This window comes from Mobula hypostoma, chromosome 2 (assembly GCF_963921235.1).
Source record: "Mobula hypostoma chromosome 2, sMobHyp1.1, whole genome shotgun sequence".
Classification (NCBI taxonomy): domain Eukaryota; kingdom Metazoa; phylum Chordata; class Chondrichthyes; order Myliobatiformes; family Myliobatidae; genus Mobula; species Mobula hypostoma.
In genome coordinates this window covers 77264702-77291461 of record NC_086098.1, presented here as the reverse complement: position 1 = coordinate 77291461, position 26760 = coordinate 77264702, and the positions used below count along the sequence as shown (strand labels likewise).

The 26760-nt window shown below is 40.5% G+C and overlaps 1 protein-coding gene across 5 annotated transcripts in view; it reads right to left on the bottom strand.

The window, feature by feature from the left end:
- The window catches only part of LOC134341158 (CUB and sushi domain-containing protein 1-like), a 2430601-nt gene that overhangs the window by 289545 nt on the left and 2114296 nt on the right, over window positions 1-26760 (bottom strand). For all 5 annotated transcript variants that reach the window (XM_063038952.1, XM_063038962.1, XM_063038968.1 and 2 more), the window contains 3 exons: window positions 25728-25846; window positions 22317-22386; window positions 14881-14997 (listed from right to left, as the gene is read on the bottom strand). In XM_063038952.1, coding sequence (XP_062895022.1) covers window positions 14881-14997; window positions 22317-22386; window positions 25728-25846 — 306 coding nt within the window. The remainder of the gene's footprint in view (window positions 1-14880; window positions 14998-22316; window positions 22387-25727; window positions 25847-26760) is intronic.

Here is a 26760-nt window from a genome sequence, read left to right as displayed (position 1 = left end):
TGGTTTACCATTATTGTATTTACTGATGTACAGTAAAAAAAACATATTCTTTTTCTTTATTTTATTTTATTTAGAGATACAGCTCAGTAGCTGGCCCCTTCAGCCCACTGAGCCAAAACCACCCAATTACACACAAGTGACCAATTAACTCATTAACCTCTACATCTTTGGAACATGGGAAGAAACCAGAGTACCCAGAGTAGACCCACGAGGTCATGGGCAGAACGTACAAACTCCTTACAGAAAGCGGTGGGAATTGAATGCCAGTTACTGGTACTATAATAGAAAAGCTAACTGCCACACTACTGTGCTGCCGACTTGCTATCCAGACAGATTATTTCGTTCCAACAGTACAGTGAGGTAGTACAAAGGAAAAGGTAAAACAGGGTAATTACAGAATAAGGTGTAACAGTTTCAGCAAATGTAGGACTCTAAAACCTACTTGCCATCTGGGAACGATGGGCTAACAACAGTCTACTCTTGCAGGCTGCCCCCAGCACATCCTCAGACACTGTTGATCGCTAATGCAAATGATGCATTTCACTGTGATGTACAAGTAGGCAAAGGAGCTAATCTTTCTTTCTTTTCTTTGCCCCTTAACTCTGCCAAATCACTTCAACAGTAGAAACAATCAAAGCTACTATTTTCCAAGTAAGTGCTTAAAGCAGAAATTAATGCAAATGGTATCACAGAAGCCTAATCTGCATTGAGGGAAAATGTTGCGCTCAGTCCAGCATCATAGTTTGAATTTCCTTCAGTGCCCCAACATTGTTTACACAAAGCCTCACCCCATGGTGAATTTAAGTTTATGTAATTTAAGTTTTCGAGAGAACACTTGGAATATTGTGTTCAGTTCCAGTTGCCTCATGATAAAAAGGATGTGGAAGTTTTAGAGAGGGTGCAGAGGAGATTTACCAGGATGCTGCCTGGATTAGAGAGCATGCCTTAGGAGGATAGGTTGAGTGAGCTTTGAGTGAAAGAGGATTGACTTGATAGAGGCGTACAATATGATAGGAGGCATAGATTGACTGGGCAGCTGGAGCCTTTTTCCCAGGATGGAAATTGCTAATACGAGGGGGCATAATTTCAAGGTGATTGGAGGAAAGTATGGGGAATTGTCAGAGGTAGGTTTTCACACGGAGAGTGATGGGTGTGTGGAACACACTTCCAGGGGTGGTGGTGGAGACACATACATTAGGGACATTTAAAAAGCTCTTGGATATGCACATAATGATAGAAAATTTGAGGGCAATGTAAATGGGAAGGCTTAGATGAGGATAAAATGTGGCAAAATACTGTGGGCTGAAGGGCCTGTACTTTTTATGTGACACACTATGCTGCTGCTGCGAAGACAATTTTTGTAGTGTTTATATCCTGAGTACATGTGACATGTGGCCATGATAATAAACTTGAAACATGAAATTGAACACTGAGCCACAACCTTCCATGCTTTTACTGTATATATTAAACGCAGAATGAGGTCCACAAAACTGCATTTATACTTATTCACTGGACACCCTTCTCAGTCACCGGGAGGGCGTGCTGGCATCTTTACTTTCTTAGGAGGTTAAGTAGGTATTGACATTAGCTTTGGTTTATTATTGTCACATGTACAAAGGTACAGCGAGAAGCTTGCCTTGCATGTTGATCATACAGATCAGACCATTACACAGTGTATTGGGGGTGAAGAAGGCAAAAAAATACAGTGCAGAATAAAGTGTAAAAGCTACAGAGAAAGTGCAGTGCAGGTGATCAATAAAGTGCAAGATCATAATGAGTTATATTGTAAGGCCAGGAGTCTATCGTATCATACACAAGACTCATTTAATAACAGCAGGATAGAAATTGTTCTTGAGCCTGGTGGTAACTGCATTAAGGCTTATCACTGAATACTAGCAAACCTCTGTGGAAAGTATCCTGAGTGGTTTCATCATGGTCTGGTTCAGCACTCTGAATGCGCAGGAATGTAAGAAGCAGCAGAGAAGTGGATTCAGCTCAATACAGCACGAGCACATTTCTCCCCATCAGTAGTAGTACCTTCAGGGGGTGCTGCCTCAAGAAGGCAACACCAATCATCAAAGATCCCCATCATCCAGACCATGCCATATTCTCGCAGCTACCATCAGGCAGGAGGTACAAAATCCTGAAGTCCCACACCACTGGATTCAATAACAACTACTTCCCTTCAGCCATTTGGTTCTTGAAACAACAGGCACAATCTTAATAACTGCAGTTCAGCAACAATATGACCACTGTATCATTATTAAAGCCTGTTATTCTATCACCTTGCACTACCTCAATGCAGTGTTGAAAAATAGTGTGGTTGTGTTAATGAGTTCATAGACCATCAGATTTCTAAATGGCCAATCAACCTATGAAAACTACCTTACTATTTTTGCTATGAGCTCTGACTACTTATTTAAACATTCTTACTGTATTTTAGAGTAAATTTATGTATTGTAACATACTGCTGTCTCAAAACAAATTTCGTGACATATGCCAGTGATAATAAACCTGATTCTGATTTGTAATGAATTGATCTGTATGAACTGTACTCAAGACAAACTTTTCACCATACCTCAGCACGTGACAATAATAAATCAATTTACCACTCCACAACAAAATGGACTGTGTATTTTTTGTTTTAATTATGTTCTTTCTTATAAAAATTGTGTATATATTTATGACAAACATCCTGGCGGGGAGGTTTGCTAAGGCTACTGGGGAGAGTTTAAACTAGAATTGTTGGGGGGGTGGGAACAGAACTAAAGAGACTGGGGAAGAAGCGGTTGGCTCACAAGTAGAGAAAGCTTGGAGACAGGGTGTGAGGGAGGATAGGCAGGTGACAGAGGCGGGATGCGCTCAGACCGATGGTTTGAGATGTGTCTATTTTAACGTGAAAAAGCAGATGAGCTTCGAGCATAGATCAATACTTGGAGCTATGATGTGGTGGCCATAACAGAGACTTGGATGGTTCAGGGACAGGAATGGTTACTTCAAGTGCTGGGTTTTAGATGTCTCAGAAAGGACAGGGAGGGAGGCAAAAGGGGTGAGGGCATGGCACTATCGATCAGAGATAGTGTCACGGCCGCAGAAAAGGTGGATGTCACGGAGGGATTATCTATGAAGTCTCTGTGGGTGGAGGTTAGGAACAGGAAGGGGTCAATAACGCTACTGGGTGTTTTTTATAGGCTGCCCAATAGTAACAGGGACATCGAGGAGCAGATAGGGAAACAGATCCTGGAAAGGTGTAATAATAACAGAGTTGTCGTGATGGGAGATTTTAATTTCCCAAATATCGATTGGCATCTCCCTCGAGCAAAGGGTTTAGATGGGGTGGAGTTTGTTACGTGTGTTCAGGAAGGTTTCTTGACACAATATGTAGAAAAGCCTACAAGATGAGAGACTGTACTTGATTTGGTATTGGGAAATGAACCTGGTCAGGTGTCAGATCTCTCAGTGCGAGAGCATTTTGGAGATAGTGATCATAATTCTATCTCCATTACAATAGCATTGGAGAGAGATAGGAACAGACAAGATAGAAAAGTGTTTAATTGGAGTAAGGGGAATTATGAGGCTAACAGGCAGGAAATTGAAAGCTTAAATTGGGAAAAGATGTTCTCAGGGAAAAGTATGGAAGAAATGTGGCAAATGTTCAGGGGAGATTTGTGTGGAGTTCTGCATAGGTATGTTCCAATGAGACAGGGAAGTTGTGGTAGGGTACAGGAACCGTGGTGTACAAAGGCTGTAATAAATCTAGTCAAGGCTGTAATAAATCAAGCTTACAAAAGGTTCAGAGAGCTAGGTAATAGTAGAGACCTGGAAGATTATAATGCTAACAGGAAGGAGCTTAAAGGGGAAATTAGGAGAGCCAGAAGAGGCCATGAGAAGGCCTTGGCGGGCAGGATTAAGGAAAACCCCAAGGCATTCTACAAGTATGTGAAGTGCAAGAGGATAAGGTGTGAAAGAATAGGACCTATCAAATGTGACAGTGGGAAAGTGTGTATGGAACCGGAGGAAATAGCAGAGGTACTTAATGAATACTTTACTTCAGTATTCACTATGGAAAAGGATCTTGGTGACTGTAGTGCTGACTTGCAGTAGACTGAAAAGCTTGAGCATGTAGATATTAAGAAAGAGAATATGCTGGAGCTTTTGGAAAGCATCAAGTTGGATAAGTCACCGGGATTGGATGAGATGTACCCCAGGCTACTGTGGGAGGCGAGGGAGGAGATTGCTGAGTCTCTGGCGATGATCTTTGATCATCAATGGGGACGGGAGAGGTTCCGGAGGATTGGAGGGCTGCGGATGTTGTTCCCTCATTCGAGAAAGGGAGTAGAAATAGCTCAAGAAATTATAAACAAGTGAATCTTACTTCAGTGGTTGGTAAGTTGATGGAGAAGATCCTGAGAGGCAGGATTGATGAACATTTGGAGAGGTATATGATTAGGAATAGTCAGCATGGCTTTGTCAAGGGCAGGTCATGCCTTATGAGCCTGATTGAATTTTTTGAGGATGTGACTAAACACATTGATGAAGGAAGAGCAGTAGATGTAGTGCGTATGAATTTCAGCAAGGCATTTGATAAGGTATCCCACGCAAGGCTTATTGAGAAAGTAAGGAGGCATGGGATCCAAGGGAACATTGCTTTGTGGATCCAGATCTGGCTTGCCCACAAAAGGCAAAGAGTGATTGTAGACAGGTCATATTCTGCATGGAGGTCGGTGACCAGTGGTGTGACTCAGGGATCTGATCTGGGACCCTTACTCTTCGTGATGAGGATGAGGAAGTGGAGGGATGTGTTAGTAAGTTTGCAGATGACACAAAGGTTGGAGGTGTTGTGGATAGTGTGGAGGGCTGTTAGAGGTTACAGCGAGACATTGATAGGATGCAAAATTGGGTTGAGAAGTGGCAGATGGAGTTCAACCCAGGTAAGTGTGAAGTGGTTCATTTTGGTAGGTCAAATATGATGGCAGAATATAGTATTAATGATAAGACTCTTGGCAGCGTGGAGGATCAGAGGGATCTTGGGGTCTGAGTCCATAGGACGCTCAAAGCAGCTGCGCAGGTTGACTCTGTGGTTAAGAAAGCATACGGTGTATTGGCCTGCATTAACTATGGAATTGAATTTAGGAGCCGAGAGGTAACGTAGCAGTTATATAGGACCCTGGTCAGACCCCACTTGGAGTACTGTGCTCAGTTCTGGTCACCTCACTACAGGAAGGATGTGGAAGCTATAGTAAGGATGCAGAGGAGATTTACAAGGATGTGACCTGGATTGGGGAGCATGCCTTTTGAAAACAGGTTGAGTGAACTCGGCCTTCTCTCCTTGGAGCAACGGAGAATGAGAGGTGACCTGATAGAGGTTTAAACTGCTGGGGAGGAGGTGCAGAGGAGATGTCAGGGTTAAGTTTTTTTACGCAGAGAGTGGTGAGTGCATGAAGTGGGCTGCTGGCAACAGTGGTAGAGGTGGATACGATAAGGTCTTTTAAGAGACTTCTGGACAGGTACATGGAGCTTAGAAAAATAGAGGGCTATGGGTAACCCTGGTAATTTCTAAGGTTTGGCACAACTCTGTGGGCCGAAGGGCCTGTATTGTGCTGTAGGTTTTCTATGTTTTTCTTGTGAATTATGCCCTTATCTGATGCTACTTTCCTATGAGGTTGCTGAAAGTAAGCTTTTATTTTGCACCAGTGCATACACATACTTGTACAGATCAAGTTGAACTTTATTGTCATTCAGCTGTGTACATGTACACTATCAAATGAAGCAATGTTCCTCCAGACCAAGGTGCACAACTCACACGCAACTTATAAAGTAATATTACCACAAATAACTTAACAAATAATAAAATATATTTCAGCAGAATAACATTTTGCATAAGGTGCCTTTACAACACAAGTGGAAAAGGTAAACAGTATAATGTTACTGGTGCTATAATGCTATCTGTGGAAGATAACAAACTTAAATTTGCATAGTAAGAGAGGGCTCTGATACTCTATGTTGTTAAAATAACAGAGACTAGCAATGTGGGGGAGAGTATTGCTAGCCCTGACCACCTACCCCGTCAGCTGACCATTTAAGGAAGGTTTAACACAGAGCCCATAATCATACCATGTAATAGATTGTGGTCTGCAGCAAATGATACACAAATTCATCAGGAAAACACTGCTGCTTTTGATGAGCTGTGTTTTGTGATATTCACAAAATACGAGAGGGAATCGTGGTTCATCAATGTTTGACTCTGGTTTTTAATATAAAAACACCCACTCACTGAGATAAATGATGCGTTTTCTGACACAGTGATGGCTTCCTCTAGCAGGCATGCTATCATTTCTCCATAGGAGCCACTGAATTTGAGAATCAATTGACATCATTTTGAGCTTCAGCAGACAGTCCTAGTAATGTTCAGTGTGGAGAACAAACACGCTTTGCTTCCCTGGTGCACCAGCGAGAAATGAATAATGCTGAGAGGTAATCACAAGTGTGGCGGTGGGGAAAGTGGGAGGTTTCTTTTTGAAGATATGTCACTTGCCTAATGAGGTTAGGTCTGAATTTAAACTTTTTAATTACAGACATGGTATCTTGTGTACTACCACAATGTACATTTGTGTGTTAAAAACAAATACACATATAAAAAAGAATCAAAAATCGAAACCAAGCATCGCAGAGGAAGGTTTCATGGAGTTACACTTAGAACAGTCCAGATCTGGTCACCTACCTACAGGAAAGATATCAATAAGATTTGAAGAGTACAGAGAACATTTACAAGACGTCGCCCAGACTTGAGGACCTGAGTTATGAGGAAAAATTGAATAGGTTACGACTTTATTCCCTACAGAATAGGAGAACGAGAGAAGATTTGATACCGGTACATAAAATTATGAAGGGTAAATGCAATTAAGTTATATTCCACTGAGGTTGGGCGAGACCAGAGGTGATGGGTTAAGGATGAAAGGTGAAATGTTAAAGGGGAACTTGAGGTGTATTGTCTTCTCTCAGAGGGCCGTGAGTATGTGGAAAAAGCTGTCGGTGTAAGTTATGGGTGGGGGTTTGATTTCAATATTTAAGAGAAATTTGGATAGGTACATGGATTGGAGTGATATGGATGGCTATGGTCTGGGTGCAGGTTGATGGCACTATGCAGGTTAATAGTTTGGCATGGATTAAATAGGCCAAGGCCTGTTTCTATGCAAGGAGCTCTATGGCTATTTGACTCTACAGCACAGGAATAGGCCTTTCGGCCCACCATGTTGTGCCAAACTAGTTTTGACAGTGACGCAAAATTAAACTAATCCCTCCTGCCTACGTGAAGACAACGTCCCTCAATACAGGAGCCCCTCAGGGCTGTGTACTAAGTGCCCTCCTTTACTCCCTGTATACCGATGACTGTGTTGCCACCCACAGCTCTAATCTACTAAATTAAATTTGCCAACGACACTACATTGATTGGCCTTATCTCAAACAGTAACAAGGTGGCCTACAGGGAAGAAGTCATCTCTCTGACACAGTGGTGTCAAGAAAACGACCTGTCCCTCAATGTCACAAAAACAAAGGAGCTGGTTGTGGATTGCAGGAGGAATGGAGATGGGCTAATCCCTATTGACATCAATGGATCTTGGGTTGAGAGGGTAAACCATTTTAAATTCCTTGGCATCCACATCACCGAGGACCTCACGTGGTCTGTGCACACCAGCTGTGTGGTGAAAAAGGTACAACAGCCACCTCTTTCACCTCAGACAGTTGAGAAAGTTTGGTATGGGCCCCCAAATCCGAAGAACTTTCTACAGCAGCACAATTGAGAGCATCCTGACTGGCTGCATCACTGCCTGGTATAGGAACTGTACCTCCCTTAATTGCAGGACTCTGCAGAGAGTGGTGCTAACAGCCCAGCACATCTGTAGTTGTGAACTTCCCTTGATTCAGGACATTTACAAAGGCAGGTGTGTAAAAAGGGCCTGTAGGATCACTGGGGACCCAAGTCATCTCAACCACAACCTATTCCTGCTGCTACCATCGGGGAAATGGTACCACAGCATAAAAACCAGGACCAAAAGGCTCCGGGATATCTTCTTCCACCAGGCCATCAGACTGATTAACTCACGCTGATTTGAATTTGTTCTATGTTACATTGACTGTTCCATTTAGTATAAATGATTGTGATTGCACATTGCACATTTAGACAGAAACATAACGTAAAGATTTTTACTCCTCATGTATGTGAAGAATGTAAGAAATCAAGTCAATTCAATTCATTCTAAGCAAACTTATGTGCCTCTATCATTGAATTATTTTTTTATATATTATTCTAAGAGTCTCCTAAATGTACCTGTCATACCTGTCCTCATCAGCACCCCTGGCAGTGCATTCCAGGCACCCAGCACTGTGTAAAAACATTCTGCCACGCATATCTCCTTTGAACTTACCCCTCTCACAGATTAAGATTCAGATTCACAATTATGTATCTCATGTACATCGGAGCATACAGAGACCTATGTCGTTTGCTTTAACAATGAACATCACCAAGGATGTGCTGGGGACAGCCCACAAGTTTCGCCATGTATTCTGGTGCCAGCAGAGCATGTCCAGCACAGCACAGGACACAAGAAAACAGAACAGCAATACCAAGACAAGCCCTATATCTCCCTGCAACCCATCCACTCACACGCATACATAATTCTCTAACCCTAGGTATATCCCCCCAGTATTAGACATTTTACTCTGGGAAAAACATACTGGCTGTCTACTCTATGTATGCACATAATAACTTTTAAAATTCTATCAGGTTTCGCCTTAGGCTGTGCCTCTCAGGAGGAAACAATCCAAGTTTGTTCACCTGTTCCTTCTCACTCTTGCCCTCTAATCCAGGCAGCATCCTAGTGAACCTCAATCAAAATCGAAAATCAGAGGCAGTAGAGGGTGGGGGATTCCAGAGTTCTTGGGTGAGGCAGCTGAAGGTATAAAGTCACAATTACTGCAAAGTAATGCAGTGGAACTGACATTGTAGGTGCACTGCCAAGGCACTGTCAGACAGGAGAAGAGAGAACAGTGAGCACTACAACACAGTACAGACCCTTCAGACAAAATGATGTGGTGCCAACCTTTTAAGCTACTCTAAGATCAATCTAAATGTTCTCTCCTACACAACACTCCATTATTCTATCATCCATGTGTCTATCTGAGTCTCTTCACGTCCCCAAAGTTTTGCCTCTACCACCAAACCTGGCAGAACATACCACGCACCAACCACTCCCTGAGTAATAAAAACTACCTCTTACATCCTCTCTATACTTTCCTCCAATCACATTAAAGTTGTGCTCACTCGTATAAGCCATTTCCACCCTGGGGAAAAAGACTGGCTGTCCATTTGAGCTATCCCTCTGATCAATCCTTTTAGTTCTTCAGTGGTCAGTTCTCTACTGACAATTGTACTTCGATATGCTCACAATGTTCAAAGATTCAAGTTCAAAGTAAACTTCTTTTCTACGTATGTACCGTATATATCATAATAAACTATGCTGAGATTCACTTTCTTGCAGACATATTACAGGAAACCATAAAAATACAATATAATTTATATAAAAAAAACTATAAATATCAAACACTGATAAATAACCAATGTGCAAAAGAAGCCATATCTTGCAAATAATAAAAAAGTAAATAAATAATACAGAGATGTAGAGTCCTTGAAAGTGAATCTTTTTTTTGTGGTAACATACATCAAAGTTGCTGGGGAACGCAGCAGGCCAAGCAGCATCTATAGGAAGAGGTGCAGTCGACGTTTCAGGCGAGACCCTTCGTCAGGACTAACTGAAGGAAGAGTGAGTAAGGGATTTGAAAGTTGGAGGGGGAAGGGGGAGATCCAAAATGATAGGAGAAGACAGGAGGCGGAGGGATAGATCCGAGAGCTGGACAGGTGATAGGCAAAAGGGGATACGAGAGGATCATGGGACAGGAGGTCTGGGAAGAAAGAAAAGGGGGGGGGGTGACCCAGAGGATGAGCAAGAGGTATATTCAGAGGGACAGAGGGAGAAAAAGGAGAGTGAGAGAAAGAATGTGTGCATAAAAATGAGTAACAGATGGGGTACGAGGGGGAGGTGGGGCCTTAGCGGAAGTTAGAGAAGTCGATGTTCATGCCATCAGGTTGGAGGCTACCCAGACGGAATATAAGGTGTTGTTCCTCCAACCTGAGTGTGGCTTCATCTTTACAGTAGAGGAGGCCGTGGATAGACATGTCAGAATGGGAATGGGATGTGGAATTAAAATGTGTGGCCACTGGGAGATCCTGCTTTCTCTGGCGGACAGAGCGTAGATGTTCAGCAAAGCGGTCTCCCAGTCTGCGTCGGGTCTCATCAATATATAAAAGGCCACATCGGGAGCACCGGACGCAGTATATCACCCCAGTCGACTCACAGGTGAAGTGATGCCTCACCTGGAAGGACTGTTTGGGGCCCTGAATGGTGGTAAGGGAGGAAGTGTAAGGGCATGTGTAGCACTTGTTCTGCTTACACGGATAAGTGTCAGGAGGGAGATCAGTGGGGAGGGATGGGGGGGACGAATGGACAAGGGAGTTGTGTAGGGAGCGATCCCTGCGGAATGCAGAGAGAGGCGGGGAGGGAAAGATGTGCTTAGTGGTGGGATCCCGTTGGAGGTGGCAGAAGTTACGGAGAAACTTTTTTTTGTGATATTAGTTCAGTGCTGAGATGAGTGAAGTTATCCACGTTGGTTCAGGTGGCCGATGCTTGAAGGGAGTTAACTATTCCCGAACCTGGTGAAGTACAACCTAAGGTTTCTGTTCCTCCCTTCCAAGGGCAGGGGCAAGAAGAGAGCATGGGCAAGATGGTGGGGGTCTTTGATGATAGATGCTGCTTTCTTTTGGCAGTGCTCCATGTAAATGCTTTAAATTTCAACCATCTCAAGGATATATCCCAATAGCTTTCATTCAACAGAACGTACCACTGATGTGAATATTCCTCATCAGCGATTAGGATTCTACCACAGTGCTTTTATTTAATCAACTATCTGGTGTTGTGAAGTCTTGCATGAGATTGCAAGGCTTCTTCAAACAAATCCATCACGCACTAAACCTCACCAGCAGCTCATCTCCCAACACTGGAGGTCAACTTAGGAGTTTTTTATCAATCAAATGGAAAGAATATTTTAAAATAACTTAACTTGTTCTACACCCTGTGTAAAAGAACTTACCTTAAATAAACAATTTCATCTCTCCACTGAAATTATTAACAAAACCAATTGATACAATTTGATGCTGTTTTGGGATTTCACACAAGTAATAAACTGGATATGCCAGTTTAAAAAAAAATCATTCCAAGTTTCCTCAGATATTGATGTCTGTAAATCTTGTTCCCAGAGATTCTCAATTATGTGCTCGCCATTCCATCATACAATTTAAGGTGGTATATAGAGCTCATATGACTAAGGATAAGCTATCTCGTTTTTATTCGGATATATCTCCCTACTGTGACAGATGTAATAATGGAGAAGCTTCATTAATTCATATGTTTTGGACTTGTCTGAGTCTTGAAAAATATTGGAAGGAAGTTTTTTAAATTTTTTGTTTACTTATCAAAGTCAATTTTAAGTCTGATCCCCCGAAAGCCCTATTTGGTATTGTTGCCGGACAAGATACCAAGCTGAAGACATCTGATTTACATATTTTGGCCTTTAGCTCTCTTATAGCTAGGAGGGTGCTTTTGTTTAAATGGAAGGATGTTTTCCTTCCTACTCATGCTCAATGGTTATACGACATCATGTCATGCTTAGATTTAGAGAAAATTAGTTGTTCAATTTCTGAATCTCGTCAAGACTTTCAAACATTGTGGGGACCTTTTCTGAATTATTTTCAAAACCTTCAATTCATTGTTTGAATTTTGATGTTGGCTATTATTTTTTTTATTATATGAGAAGGTATTTTAACTTTTTTCTCCTTAATAAACAGCTTCAGTCTTGGTAGGGGTTAGATTTTTTTGTAATAAATTAGTATATTTCAATATAACTATTGATTAACACATGAATACAGGGTAATGAGATTGTTATTATGGATAGGTATAATATAGTTGGTAGTTTTTTAAATCTTTTTTGACCTTTTATATATGTACTTTCTTGTACCCTATATTCTTCTATGTAGAAACTAATAAAAATATTGGAAAGAATAAATTGGATATGCTGTTATATCTTTCCTTTCTCAATATCAAAGGAGGTGATAGTGAAAGCACTGCCACAAGAAAGCAGCATCCATCATCAAGAACCCCTTACCATCGAGGGCATGCTCTCTTCTCGCTGCATCAGAAAAGAGGTACAGGAGCCTCAAGACCTATGTCACCAGATTTAGGAACAGCTATTACCCCTCAACAATTAGGCTCCTGAACCACAGGGATACCTTCACTCACACCAACACTGTCCCCACAACCTATGGACTTACATTCAAGGACTCTTCATCTCACGGTCTGGATATTTATTGCTTATTTATTTCTTATCAACATTTTGTTTGTTTTGTTTTTCTTTTTGTATTGCACAGTTTGGCAAACATATTGGTTGTCTACCCATCCTGTTGTGTGTGGTTTTTCATTGATTATATTGTGGGAATTTTTGTATTTACTAGAAAGGCGTGCAAAAAAACGAATTTCACAGTCATATGTGGTAACATTTGTGTACTTTGATAACAAATTTACTTTGAATTTTGACTTTTTGAACTTTGAAGTTACACCCATCAGTGTTGTGGCCTGTCTAAAGATGAGAAAGTTTGTCTGGTCACTTTATGATCCACAGGACTGCTTATTAGTGAGGCAATTTGCACAATCGCTTTACAACATCTTTGATTGGAACATCAGTGTCCAATTCCCTCTGCTATCTGGAAGGAGTTTGCATGTTCTCCTTGTGACCATGTGGGTTTCCTCCAAGTGCTCCCATTTCCTAACATAACAAATTCTGCAGATGCTGGAAATCTAGAGCAACACACACAACATGCTGGAGGAGCTCAGCAGGTCTGGTAGCATTTAGAAAGAGGAATAAACAGTTTACCCTTTCACTCTTCAGCTATGGCCTCTAGTTCTGGCTTCACTAACCTGCTTGCACCGACCCTAGCTAAGCCCCTTATAATTTTGTATACATCTGTGAAATCTTCCCTCAATCTCCTATGCTTCAGAGAATAATGTCCTAACCTGTCCAGCCTTTCCCTTCTCCCTTCTGTCCTGGCAAAATCCTTGCAAGTTTTCTCTGTATTCCTTCAATTGTATTTCTATCTTTCCTGTATATAGGTGATCAGAACAAGGTATGATTACAATATACAGGTTAAATTCATATCCCAGTGAATGGGGGTTGAGAGGGAAAATAATCAGTCATGATTGAATGATGGAGCAGAGTTCTTGGGCCAAATGGCCTAATTCTGCTCCTACGTTTTGTAGTCTTATAGTAAAAAATATCTCTTGGGCGTTGGTCCAATCTAAATGGTTTGCTTGCCTTCCGTTCCTCCTGTGACATCTTCTGATGAGTTCTAAGGACCATTGGCAGCTGGTTAGTGAAAGGCTGTTTATGCTTGTTGCAAAAGGAAAGCTTATTGACCCAGTTATTGTTCCAAAGACTCCATCTATCACACATTCAAGGACACTAGAAAATCCTCTACAGGACACTTTAGGAAATTGTCAATTGCAGACACTTCCTGATTAAACTCACCCACCATTCAAACACTCAACAAGGAACACTAATTATGAAGGATCTTGGCCTGAAATGTCAACTATTTTTTCCTCTCCATAGAATCTGCCTAACCTGTTGAGTTCCATCAGGATTTTGTGTATGTTGTTCCAGATTTCCAGCAACTCTTCTGCTTAAGGGACTTCTATTTTCTTATTATGAATAAAATTTTGCAACAGTTTCATTGCATGTACTAACGGGAAAATTTATTCCCAAATGTTTTGTTCTGTGGCACTTTGTGGCACTAGTTGTAAACATTACCTTGCACTAACCATAAAACAAAACTCATACTAAAAGAATATACTGATCATAGTAGTGATCATTTGATCATTTCATCTTAAAATTATCAGTATGCAAGGAATTCAGAAAAAAAACTATTGTGTTTGTACTTATTACAGAGTTTCACCTTTTACTTAGGATCATATGAATCTGCAGAGAGTTGTAAATTCAGCCAGCTTAATCATGGGCAAATGCCCTCTTCACATTGCTATAGTAGGGAAGAGTACAGGAGCCTGACAACCAATACTCAGTGTTTAGGAACACATTTTTTCCCCTCTGACATCACATTTCTGAACCAATGAGCCTATGAACAATACCTCACTATTTTGCAACACAGACAAAGTTCTGTAGGAACTCAGCCGGCCAGGCAGCATCTATAGAAAAGAGTAAACAGTCAATGTTTCAGACCCGGACTCATCCTCAGGATTCCATAGATGCTGGCTGGCTTGCTGAGTTCTTCCAGCATTTTGTGCATGTTGCCTTGGATTTCCAGCATCTGCAGATTTTCTTATGCTTGTGATTCTTTAATTTGCTCTCTTTTTGCACTAATTTTCAATAATTTATGTCTTATTGTAAGTTAGAATGATATATATTACATTGCACTCCTGCCAGAAAAAAAACAAACTTTATGACATATGTCAGTGATAGTAAACCTGATTCTAATTTTGACATCACATTTTTTTCAGAACTCTTCAGAAGAAACTTTGGTAGAATTTATTTCTTGTCCTCGGAGATTTGGAATGGAGTTTAATCTCACTGAGGAGATCTAATAAACCCCAGAGATCAAAAAGAAGTGTCCTAACAAAGAACCAAAGCTCACAGAAAAAAATGCTGAATATATTAATATAAGGTAAACACTTTCTGTATCAAATATCATAGGAACATTCTTACCGTATCCAATGGGCAATAAAATCTTCCACAAACAATCCAGGTTGCTAGGGTAATTTCCAGGAAATCCAGGGCTAAGTATGACATTCTTCAGTTCCATCAGTATCCCTCCACATTTAGCTGATCAACAGTAAAACAAGGGACATTATTTATCCATCCAATTGTTTTCTGTCGTGTCAAGTTCCTTCCATCAACAGTTTATATATTCAATGCAATGATAGCTTTCAATCTCAACATAATTTGAACTTGAGAATTACAACCACTTCAAAATACAATTTATAATTTTTCATTTGCATAGTGAATAGTGAAAGACAGCATAATAAGCAAATCTATTATCAAGATCATTTTGCAAGCTTTCTTCAATAAGTTACACACATTATAGTATGTCACTCTTGCAGATATGATTAATATATCTAAATAAATATCAATAGGTCATTGGCAGACATAATCTCAATGGCTCTTCACACAGCCGAGATCAATCAAACACCTGTTCATTGACTATAACACAGTGTTTTACACTATCATTCCCACAGTCATGGCCGTTAAACTACAGAACCTCCCTCTGCAATTAGATCCTTGACTTCCTAACTGGAAGACCACAACCTAAGTGGATTAGTAATAATATCTCCTCCTTACTGACGATCAACACCAATGCACCTCAGGGGATGTGTGCTTAGCCCATGACTCTACACTTTATACCCATGCTAAAATGCCATCTATAAATTTACTGATGATACAACCATTGTTGGTAGAATCTCAGATGGAGACGAGAGGGTGTACAGGAGCAAGAAATACCAACTAGCTGAGCGGTATCGCAGCCGCAACCTTGCACTCTACGTCAGTAAGACGAAAGAGTTGATTGTAGACTTCAGGAAGCGTAAGTTGAGTATATAAGATGATGAGAGGCATTGATCATGTGGATAGTCAGAGGCTTTTTCCCAGGGCTGAAATGGTTGCCACAAGAGGACACAGTTTTAAGGTGCTTGGGAGTAGATACAGAGGAGAAGTCAGGGTAAGTTTTTTACTCAGAGAATGGTGAGTGCGTGGAATGGGCTGCCAGCAACGGTGATGGAGGTGGATATGATAGGGTCTTTTAAGACACTTTTGAATAGGTATATGGAGCTTAGAAAAATAGAGGGCTATGGGTAAGTCTAGTAATTTCTAAGGTAGGGACATGTTTGGCACAACTTTGTGGGCCGAAGGACCTGTATTGTGTTGTAGGTTTTCTATGTTTCTAACATGGACCAATCCTCATAGAGGGGCCAGAAGTGGAGAGAGTGTGCAATTTCAAGCTCCTGGGTGTTAAATTCTCTGAGGAACTAACCTGGTCCCAATATATCAATGCAATTATAAATAAGGCAAGATAGTGGCTATTTGTTATTAGGAGTTTAGGTAGATTTGATTTGTCACCTACAGCACTTAACAACTTCTACAGATGTACTATAGAGAGTATTCTGACAGGCTATGTCACTGTCTGTTATGGAGGGGGAAGTCTTCTGCTCTGGATCAAAGGAAGCTACAGAAAGTTGTTAAATTAGTCAGCTTTATCTTGGTTGTAGCCTCCATAGTATCCAAGACATCTTCAAGGAGTGGTGCCTCAGAAAGGTGAAATCCATTATTAAGGACCCCCAATTTCCAAGACATGCCCTCTTCTCATTGTGACCATCAAGATGGAGTTATAGAAACCTGAAGGCATACACTCAGCGATTCAGGAACAGTTTCTTCCCCTCTGCCATCTAATTTCTAAGTGGACATTGAACCCAGGAACACCACCTCGCTATTTTAAATTAACTATTTAATATATACACATATATACTTACTGTAATTGATTTATTATTTTTCTATATTATCAAGTATTGCATTGAACTGCTGCTGCTAAATTAACAGATTTCACGACATATGTCAGTGATATTAAAGGCAATTCTGATTCTGATTCTGGTATGATTAATTACACACCTACGATACTGGAGGAAATCAGCAGTTAGGCAATAACCATGGAGATGAATAAACAGTCAAAGTTTCAGGCTGAGACCATTCATCAGGCCTGGAAAGGAAGAGGGTAAAAGCCAGTATAAGAAAATGGGGCAAGGGGAAGGAGTACAACCTTGCTAGATGATAGGTGAAGCCCATGTGGAGAGAAGGTGGGCATGTGAGGGGGGAAGGTGGGCATGTGGGGGAGCAGTTGGTGAAGTGAGAAGCTGGGAAGTAATAGGTTGAAGAGGTAAAGGAATGAAGAAGAAGGAATCTGATAGGAAAGGACTGTTAATCATGGGCAGGTGAGGAAAAAAGGAGTAAGAGTAAGTAGGCTAAGAGGGGAGCCAGAAGGGGGAAGAAGGGAGACACTACCAGAATTTTCACAACATATTTCAGTGATAATAAATCTGATTCTGATTTTGATACAGGGCTTTGGCCGGAAACATTGACAATTCCTTTCCTCCCACAAATGTTGTTTGGCCCATTCAGTTCTTCCAGAACATCTGTAGTCTCCTGTGTCTTTTACGTTTTCGTAACGATGCTTGAACACAGTCCTAAAGTCATGAACTGATACATTTATGAACAGGTTCTGCAAGTTATACAAAAAGCTAGTCTACAATTGCTACTTAGCATGAACACGAGAAAATAGCTAGCTCTGGATGGAAACTAAATGACATCCTGTCAAGGTGATAAAAGATTAGTTTTAATACTGCTTCTGTTGAAGAGGGCAATGAATTTTATCATATACATATTACCTTGTGCAAAGATGCAAGGGATTTGAAGTAGCTGACTTCACAACCTACCAGAAAATAGGTTCCCTAACACTAATGCACTGCAAGTGACACCAGCAGTCATAATGAGCTGTATGACACACTCATCTTAATATTGAACTTACCAAATGGAACAGTCAGCTATCTTAACTTCTTTTTTAGTACAAGAATAATTTGCCCCATCACTTTTTTTTAAACATGGAAACTGACAAGCCAGAGATTTTCTGGTACATTTGACTTGCACCTTTCTCATAAAATGCATTGGGCTCCTCAGCTCGTATTTCAATATTCAGAGTTTAAAGTAAATTTGTTATCAAAGAACTTGTATGTCACCCCGAGATTAATTTTCATGTAGGCACTCACAGTAACTACAAAGAAATACAGCAAAATTAATGAAAAACTACACACAAAGACTGACAGATAAAAGAAGACAAACAGTGCAAATACAAAAAAAGGAACAAATAATAAATACATAATACTGACAACATAAGTTGTAGAGTCCTTAAAATTAAGTCAATAAGTGAGATAGTAAATCAGCTCATTGCAACCAAGACCTCATTTACTTGATTCCAATTGTCACCCTGAGCAAAAAAAGATAAGACATGTTTGACTAACTGATTTTTTTTTTGTACTTTAAGGTCTTTATATCATTATTTAAATATTAGAGTAACTTTTTTTATTTAAACTATTTGAATAGTGCTTAAAGCTCCAACTTCAAAATTCATACACAGTAGGACAAAGAAATATACGTAATAGAATCAATGAAAAGCCACACATAAACAAAGACGGACAAATAACTTATGTGCAAAAGAGTGTATTCCCCATTAGTGGTCCTAAAAATTGACAACAGGTCACTTATATCCCTGTTGTTTCTGGAACCTCACTCTATATAAAAAAAAATCCAACATATTTCCTTACGTTGGTTCACAACAATGATTCCAGGATTGAATGGCTTGTCATATGAAGAGTGCTTGATGGCTCTGGGCACATATTCGTTGGAATTCAGAAGAATGAGGGGTGACCTTACTGAAACCTATTGAATGCTGAAAGGACTTGATAGAGTTGATGTGGAGATGACGTTTCCTATGGTGGGAGAATCTGAGACCAGAGGACACAGTCTCAGAATACAAGGGCACCCTTTTAGAAAGGAGATGAGGAAGAGTTTCTTTCGATAGAAAGTGGTGAATCTGTGGAATTCTTTGCCACAGACAGCTGTGAAGACCAAGTCTTTATGTATATTAAAGGCAGAGATTGATAGATTCTTGATTGGTCTGAAGTATGAAGGGATACGGTGAGAAGATAGGAGATTGGAGTTGAGAGGAAAATGGAAACAGCCATAATGAAATAGTGGAGCAAACTCGATGGGACAAATGGCCTAATTCTGCTCCTATATCTTATGGTCTTATTATAACATTGATTTATTGAATATTTCATTGGTGAAAAAATAAACTCAGCATATGCTGTGATCATGGAGGTCTATAAATCCAATTATTCTGTCAATATCTGGAACATTTTTCTCTGAAATTTATTCAGAGGCATGAAAGAACTAATTAGTCAAGACTTGCTGGCAGTAACTCAAAATGTGATCTTTTCTGAGTCATTGTAAAGGAAGGATGGAATTAATTTATTTCTGGTTGTCTTCCGGCCCAGTAGCCAGATTAATGCACTCAGTGGCCACATTATTACAGTATGTAATTCCTGTACTTAATAAAGTGGCCATTGAGTGTATGTTCATGGTTTTCTGTTGCTGTAGTTCAATGTGTTGTGCATTCTGAGATGCTCTTCTGCACACCGCTATTGTAACATGCGGTTATTTGAGCTACTGTCGCCTTCCTCTAACCTCTCTCATTAACAAAGCATTGTTGCCCACAAAACTGCATCACAGCATGTTTTTGGTTTCTCACAGTGCAATTGGTAAACTCTAGAGACTGTTGTGTGTGAAAATCCCAGGAGACCAGCAGTTTTTGAGATAGTCATACCACCTCATCTGGCACCAACAATCATTCCACAGTCAAAGTCACTTAGATCACATTTCTTCCCGATTCTGCTATTTGGTCTGAACAACAACTAAACCTCTTATCCACGTCTGCATGCTTTTATTGCTGCCACATGATTGGTGGATTAGATACTTGCATTAGAAGCAGGTGTACAGATGTACCTAATAAAATGGTCACTGAGTGTAGGCAAGCTAGGAGCTTGGTCATTTGGAAAACAGCTTCCAGGTAAGTGATGAGCATTTGGAAATGGTAAGGAGCAGGTGAAACAAAACTGATCATGTGGTGGAGAGTACTCTTGATAGCAGGAAAAGGGGGTTGCTGGATTGGTGACTGTATGCTATGAATACTACATAACACAAAGGGTTATATAATAACACTAAAGGTTACGAACACAAAAGTTTCTGTAGATGCTGTAAATCCTAAGTTGAAAGCATATCTGGCTGAGTTCCTCCAGCACTCTGTGCATGTGTGTGTGTGTGTGTGTGTGTGTATACGCGTGTATCAAGTTGATTAAGATAAAGAGGATGTTTCCTATGCTGGTGGGGGTGGGGTGGGGAGGAGCAGAGGGCACAACTACAGAATAGGACATCCCTTTAGAACTGAGACGCAGAGGAAATTCTTTAGTCAGAGAATGGTGAACCAGATGGCTGTGGAAGCCGTCATTGAGTATATTTAAAACTATACGACATAGGAGCCATTTAGCCCATTGTGTCAGTTCTGCCATTCCATCATGGCTGACTTATTATCCCTCTGAGCCCCCATCTCCTGCCATTTTCTCATAATCTATGGCTCCCTTACATTTCAAGAAGCTATCAATCTCTGCCGTGGAGGCCAAGTTGTTGGTTTTATTTGAAGTGGAGGTTGAAAGATTCATGATTAGTAAGCCTGTCAAAGCTTATGGGAGAAGCAGGAGATGGGGGTTGAGAAGAACAGTGAATCAGCCATGATGGAATGGTGGAGCAGACTCGATGAGCTGAATGGCCCCATTCTGCTCCTATGTCTTATGGTCTTAGGGTCTTAAATATACCCAATTAAGTACTCCACAGCCTTTGATTCACGACCCTCTGGCTAAAGAAATACCTCTCATTTTGGTTCTAAACGGTCGTCCTTCTATTTCTGAGTCTATGTTCTGTACTTGTTGACTTCCCCACTATAGGAAATATCTTCTTCTGGCTCAACACACACAAAATGCTTGAGGAACTCATCCAGTTATACCTGCAGCTCTTCACAGAAAGGATATAAACATGGCATAGGCTCAGTCAATGGAACCGAAAAACAAGAAGGAGGTCAATTCTGAGCAATTGTGAATGAAACTTGGGAGAGTAAAACAGCTGACAATGCTGGCAAGTGTTGATAAAGAACAACACTGGAAACTTTTAAATTGCCTTCAAAGGAATGTGGGAGAATGTTATTGTTGCAAGTGCTTTGTCACTTTATCATTTCCTGTTAGTCACGTAACATACAGATACTCCCGCAACTAGCATCAGTTTATGTACATACAATCGATCTATGTATATCAACTAATCTTGTGTTTACATGTAGACATTCAAGTTATTTACACATTATGCTTTAAAATAGTTTTTATATTTATATTTCTTGTGTTTTTTATGCTTTCTGTGTGTTTTTTAAGCTGCATCTGATCCAGAGTAACATTCATTTTGTTCTCCTTTACACTTGCTTAATGAAGAATGATAATAAACAATTTTGAAGATGAACAAACCATCTGATGAATGAAGGAACTGAGGAAATGTTCAAGCTAACCCATGGAGGGGAATATTACAAATCAAATTTCCAGACCAAGACCAGTGTACTGCTTGTGGTGGAGGGTTGGGGTTGGGGGCTGTGGGGGAAGCGGATGTTCAAAGTTCAAAGTAAATTTGCTATCAAAGTATGTATATGTCACCATATACGACCCTGAGATTCATCTTCTTGTGGGCATTTACAGTAGAACAAAGAAATACTATAGAATCAATAAAACACAAAAATAAAGACTGACCTACAACTAATGTGCAAAAGAAGACAAAATGCGAATACAAAAAGAAACAAGAGTAAATAAATAAACATGAATAAATAAATTAACAAACACTCATACAATATTGAGAAAATGAGTTATAGAGTCCTTGAAAGTGAGTCCATAGGTTGTGAAATCAGTTCAGAGTTGAGGTGAGTGAAGTTATCCACACTGGTTCAGTAACCTGATGGTTATAAGGTAATAACTGTTCTTGGACCTTGTGCTGTGGGACCTGAGGTGCCTTTACCTCTTGCACTATTGCAGAAGTGAGAAAAGAACATGGTTTGGATGGCGTGTGTCCTTGATGATGGATGCTGCTTTCTTGTGTCATTGCTCCTTGTAGATGTGCTCAACGATGAGGAAGGCTTTCTTGTGATGGACTGGGCTGCAATCACTAATTTTTGTCGACTTTTCCATTGTCGGGCATTGGTCATTCCTCCTCAGCCTAGTTTACTTTGTCAACACTGAAGTCTATAATTAGTTTAAAGTAACAGTTAAGCAACCAGGTAGATCTTTGACCGTACAAAGAATCGTAATTTCCAGCCAGTACACTGGAGGAAGTATATCAGGGTATAACAGGCTTTGCGACCTGGAGACGCTGATGAAATGTCATCCTACTAAATGACACAGGTTGGGTCACCATGATTTGGGAAACCCAACATCAGAGAATGTTCATCACTGACTTACCAACGCAGATTGGTGGTGGATAGTTCCAACGTCGGACAGTCCCAGGCATGCAAGAAACATGGGCTTGTCCCTAGGAGCAGAAACATTTAGACATTAGAAGCTATGTAAAAGTCAAGAAATTCTCAAACAAACTTCTCCCTTTAGCATCAACATTAGTTCTCATTACCGTCATACCAATGAGGGGATGAAGGGGAGATTGCTCTTTTCCAAAGTATATGTTTCCAATAGTGGGAGATTCTAGGACCAGAGGGCACAGGCTCAGAAAACAAAGATGTCCCTTTAGAAAAATGATGAGGACTATTTTCCTTAGCTAGTAGGTGGTGAATTTGTGGAATTCATAGCTATAGACATCTGTGGGGGTTTAGTCTTTTGATATATTTGAAACAAGGTTTATAGGTTCTTGATATAGCCAAGTGGTGGTGAATCTGTGGACTCCATTGCCCTAAAGGCTGTGGAGGCCAAGTCACTGGGTAGGCTAGTCAGAGGTTGATAGAGTCATGATATTAAGTGTATTAGAGGTTATGAGGAGAAAGCAGGACACTGGAGTTGAGAGGGATAATAAATCAGCCATGATGGAATGACAAAAAGACTCAACAGCCCGAAGATCCTGATCAATGAGCGCAGTGGATAGAAGGGAACAGGTGGATGTTATTTACTTGGATTTCCAGAAGGCATTCTTGCACATTAACAGAGAGCCATCCAACCTTCTGATCTTCAATTGCTGTTGAATTTCCACACAAGCATTGCTCCTTCCCACTTGTATTCCATTCTAATCACCTCACTGTAAGAAGGATGTGGAAGCTTCAGAGAGGGCACGGAGGAGATTTACCAGGATGCTGTCAAAATTAGAGAGCATGCCTTATGAAGGTAGGTTGAGTGAGCCAGGTATTCCCTCCTTAATAAAAAGGATGATGAAAGATGAGTTCATAAAGGTGTTCAAGATGATAGGAAACGTAAGTCTATAAGACATAGAAGCAGAATTAGGCCAGTCAGCCCATTGAGTCTGCTCCATAATTCCATCATGGCTGATCCTGGATCCCACTCAACCACATACATCTGACTGCTTGCCATTTCCTTTGATATCCTGACCGATCAGAAAACTATCAACTTCCACCTTAAATATACCCATGGACTTGGTGTCTATCATATTCTGGCAAAGACCTAACCTGTAAATTAACCTTCTGGGAGTCTTACACAAGGACTCTTAAGTCTTTCTGCACCTCCAGTGTTTAAACCTTATCACCATTTAGATAATAGTCCACACTATTGTTCCTTTTACTAAAATGCATTATCATATATTTCCCAACACTGTATTCCATCTGTCACTTTTTTGCCCGTTCTTCCAATTTGTCTAATCCTTGCTGCAATTGCATTGTTTCCTCAGCACTATCTACCCCTCCACCTATCTTCCTATCATTGGCAAATTTTGCCACAAAGTCATCAATTCCACTATATAAATCATTGACAAACAATGTGAAAAATAGTGGTCCCAATATTGACCTTTGAGGAACACCACTAGTCACTGGCAGCCAACCAGAAAAGGCCTCCTTTATTCCCACTCACTGTCTCCTGCCTGTCAGCCATTCCTCTATCCATGCCAGTATACTTCCTGTAATGCCATATGATTTTATCTTGTTAAGCAGTCTTATGTGTGGCACCTTATCAAATGCCTTCTCAAAATCCAAGTAAATGACATCCCCTGCCTCTCCTTTGTCTATTCTGCTTGTTATTTTCTCAAAGAACTCCGACAGATTTGCCAGGTCAGATTTCCCTTCACAGAAATCATGCTGACTTTGACTTTTTTTTTGTCATTAGTCTCCAAGTACCACAAAACCTCATTCTTATTAATAGACTCCAACACCTTCCCAACCACTGAGGTTAGGCTAACTGGCCTATAATTTTCTTTCTTTTGCCTTCCTCCCTTTTTCAAAGTGGGAAGTGACATTTGCAATCTTCCAGTCATCCAGGACCATGCCAGAATCACGTGATTCTTGAAGATCATGACGAATGCATCCATTATCTCTTCAGCAATCTCTTTCAGGAATCTGGGATGTAGCCCATCTAGTCCAGGTGACTTATCCACCTTACACATTTCAGTTTGCCTAGCACATTTTCCTTTGTAATAACAATGGCATTCACTCCTGCTCCCTGACACTCATGGACCTCTGGCACACTGCTAGTGTCTTCCACAGTGAAGACTGATGCAAAGTATCCATTAAGTTCACCTGCCATTTCTTTCTCCCACATTACCACCTCACCAGTATCATTTTCCAGTGATCCAATATCAACTCTCACCTCCCTTTTATTATTTATATAACAGAAAAAAAACTTTTAGTTCCCTGCTTTATAGTGTTGGCTACTTTTGCTTTCATGTTTCACCTTACTCATTCTTATAGTCTTTTAGTTGCCTTTTGTTGAATTTTAAAATATTCCCAATCATCCAAATTCCCACTCATTTTTGTTACCTTACACGCTCTTTCCTTGGGTTTTATGCAGTCTTTAACTTCTCTTATCAACCACAGTTGCCTACCCCTGCCATTTGAGAACTTCTTCTGTGGGACATATTTATCCTGCATCTTGTGAACTATTCCCAGAAACTCCAGGCTTCTCTGGTCTGCTATCATCCCTGCCAGTCTCCATCTCCAATCTACCTTGACAACCTCCTCACTCATGAATCTGTAATTCCCTTTATGTCATTGCAATACACTGATACATGTGACTTATGTTTCTCCCCTCTCACACTGCAGTATGAATTCAAATGCAAATAATGAAGAATCTATTGTACAAGTTGTTGGTGAGGTTGCATATGGAGTACTGTATTCAGTTGTGGTCACCCTATTGTAGGAAGGCTGTGATTAAACTGGAAAGAGCACAGAAAATATTGACAAGCATGTTGTCAGCATTAGAGGGCCTGAGTTATAGAAAGAGGTTGAGCGGGCGAGCTTGTTATTCTTTAGGGGAATGTGGGGCAATCTCATAGAAATGATGAGAGGGACAATTAATTAATATTAATTAATTACTACTTTCCCCAAGGTAGGGGAGCCCAAAACTATGGGAGATCAGTTTAAGGTGAGAAGGGAAAGATTTAAAAGAGACTTGAGTGATAATTTTTTTCACACAAAGGGTAGTGAGTATATGCATGAGATGGAGAAGAAGTGGTTGAGGCAGGTACAATAATATCATTAATGAAGCACTTGGATAGATACATGGAGGGCTACGGGCTGAATGTAGGAAATTGAGGCTAGCTGGATGGGCATTGTGGTCAACGTGGACTGGTTGGGCTAAAGGGCCGCTATCTATATTGTATTGCTCTTTGACTCTACAAGTTAAACCTTAGACTACAACAACAGAGCTGAGATATTTGCAACACATGATCACACGGCAGTGGACTGGCCTCCTCAATGAACTTACTTGAAGTGTGTAGCCGGACTCACAGCTGAAGGACACCACATCATTAACCAGATATCTGTCTCCAAACTTTACCCCGTTGCTTGGAACCACTGGATCAGGGCATGTTGTTAGGCCAACAGCTGTAATGAGATATTAATGATGAATAGCATGGATTAAAGGTAAAATTATACCTACACATTTCTAAGCAAGTATTATGTCAAAAGTAAAGACAAGAGATACTGCAGATGCTGGAAATCCAGAGTAACATTCACAAATGCTGGAGGAACTCAGCAGGTCAGGCAGCATTTATGGAGTGGAATGAACAGCTGATGTTTTAGGCTGAGGCACTTCATCCTGATGAAATTATAAGATACTATTAAATTGAATTGTCAATGAAATTGCAAGATGCAAATTTTCCTGCTTTTATAGAATTGCTAGTAGATTTTTCCTCAACTAAAAATGAATCAAAGCTTGAATGAAAGCCTTGGCTTAATCATAAGGCCATAAGACTTATTAGGCCATTCCTCCCAAGGACTGGTCTGCCATTCCATCATGGCTAATTTATTATCCCTCGCAACCTCATTCTCCTGACTCCTCTCCATAACTAATCAAGAACCTACTAAGCACCATTTTAAATATCCCCCTGTGTTCTGGCCTTCACAGCCGTCTGTGACAATGAATTCCACAGATTCTTTACCCTCTTGCTAAAGAAATTCTTCCCCATCTCTGTTTTAAATAGACGCCCTTCTATTATGAAGCTGTGCCCTCTGGTCCTAGATTCTCCCACTATTGGAAGCATTCTCTCCATGTCCACTCTGTCTCAGCCTTTCAATATTTGGTAGATCAAGGCACATTCATATCATCACATACTAACTTGAGTTTCATTTCCTTGCAGACCTTCACAATAAAACAATGAAATCCAATAGAATCAATGAGAACTGTCTACATTCTTCTAAGCTCCAGCGCATATAGACCCAGAGTCATCCAATGCTCATCATATGTTAATCCTTTCATTCCTGGGATCATTATTGTGGACCTCTTCTTGACCTTCTCC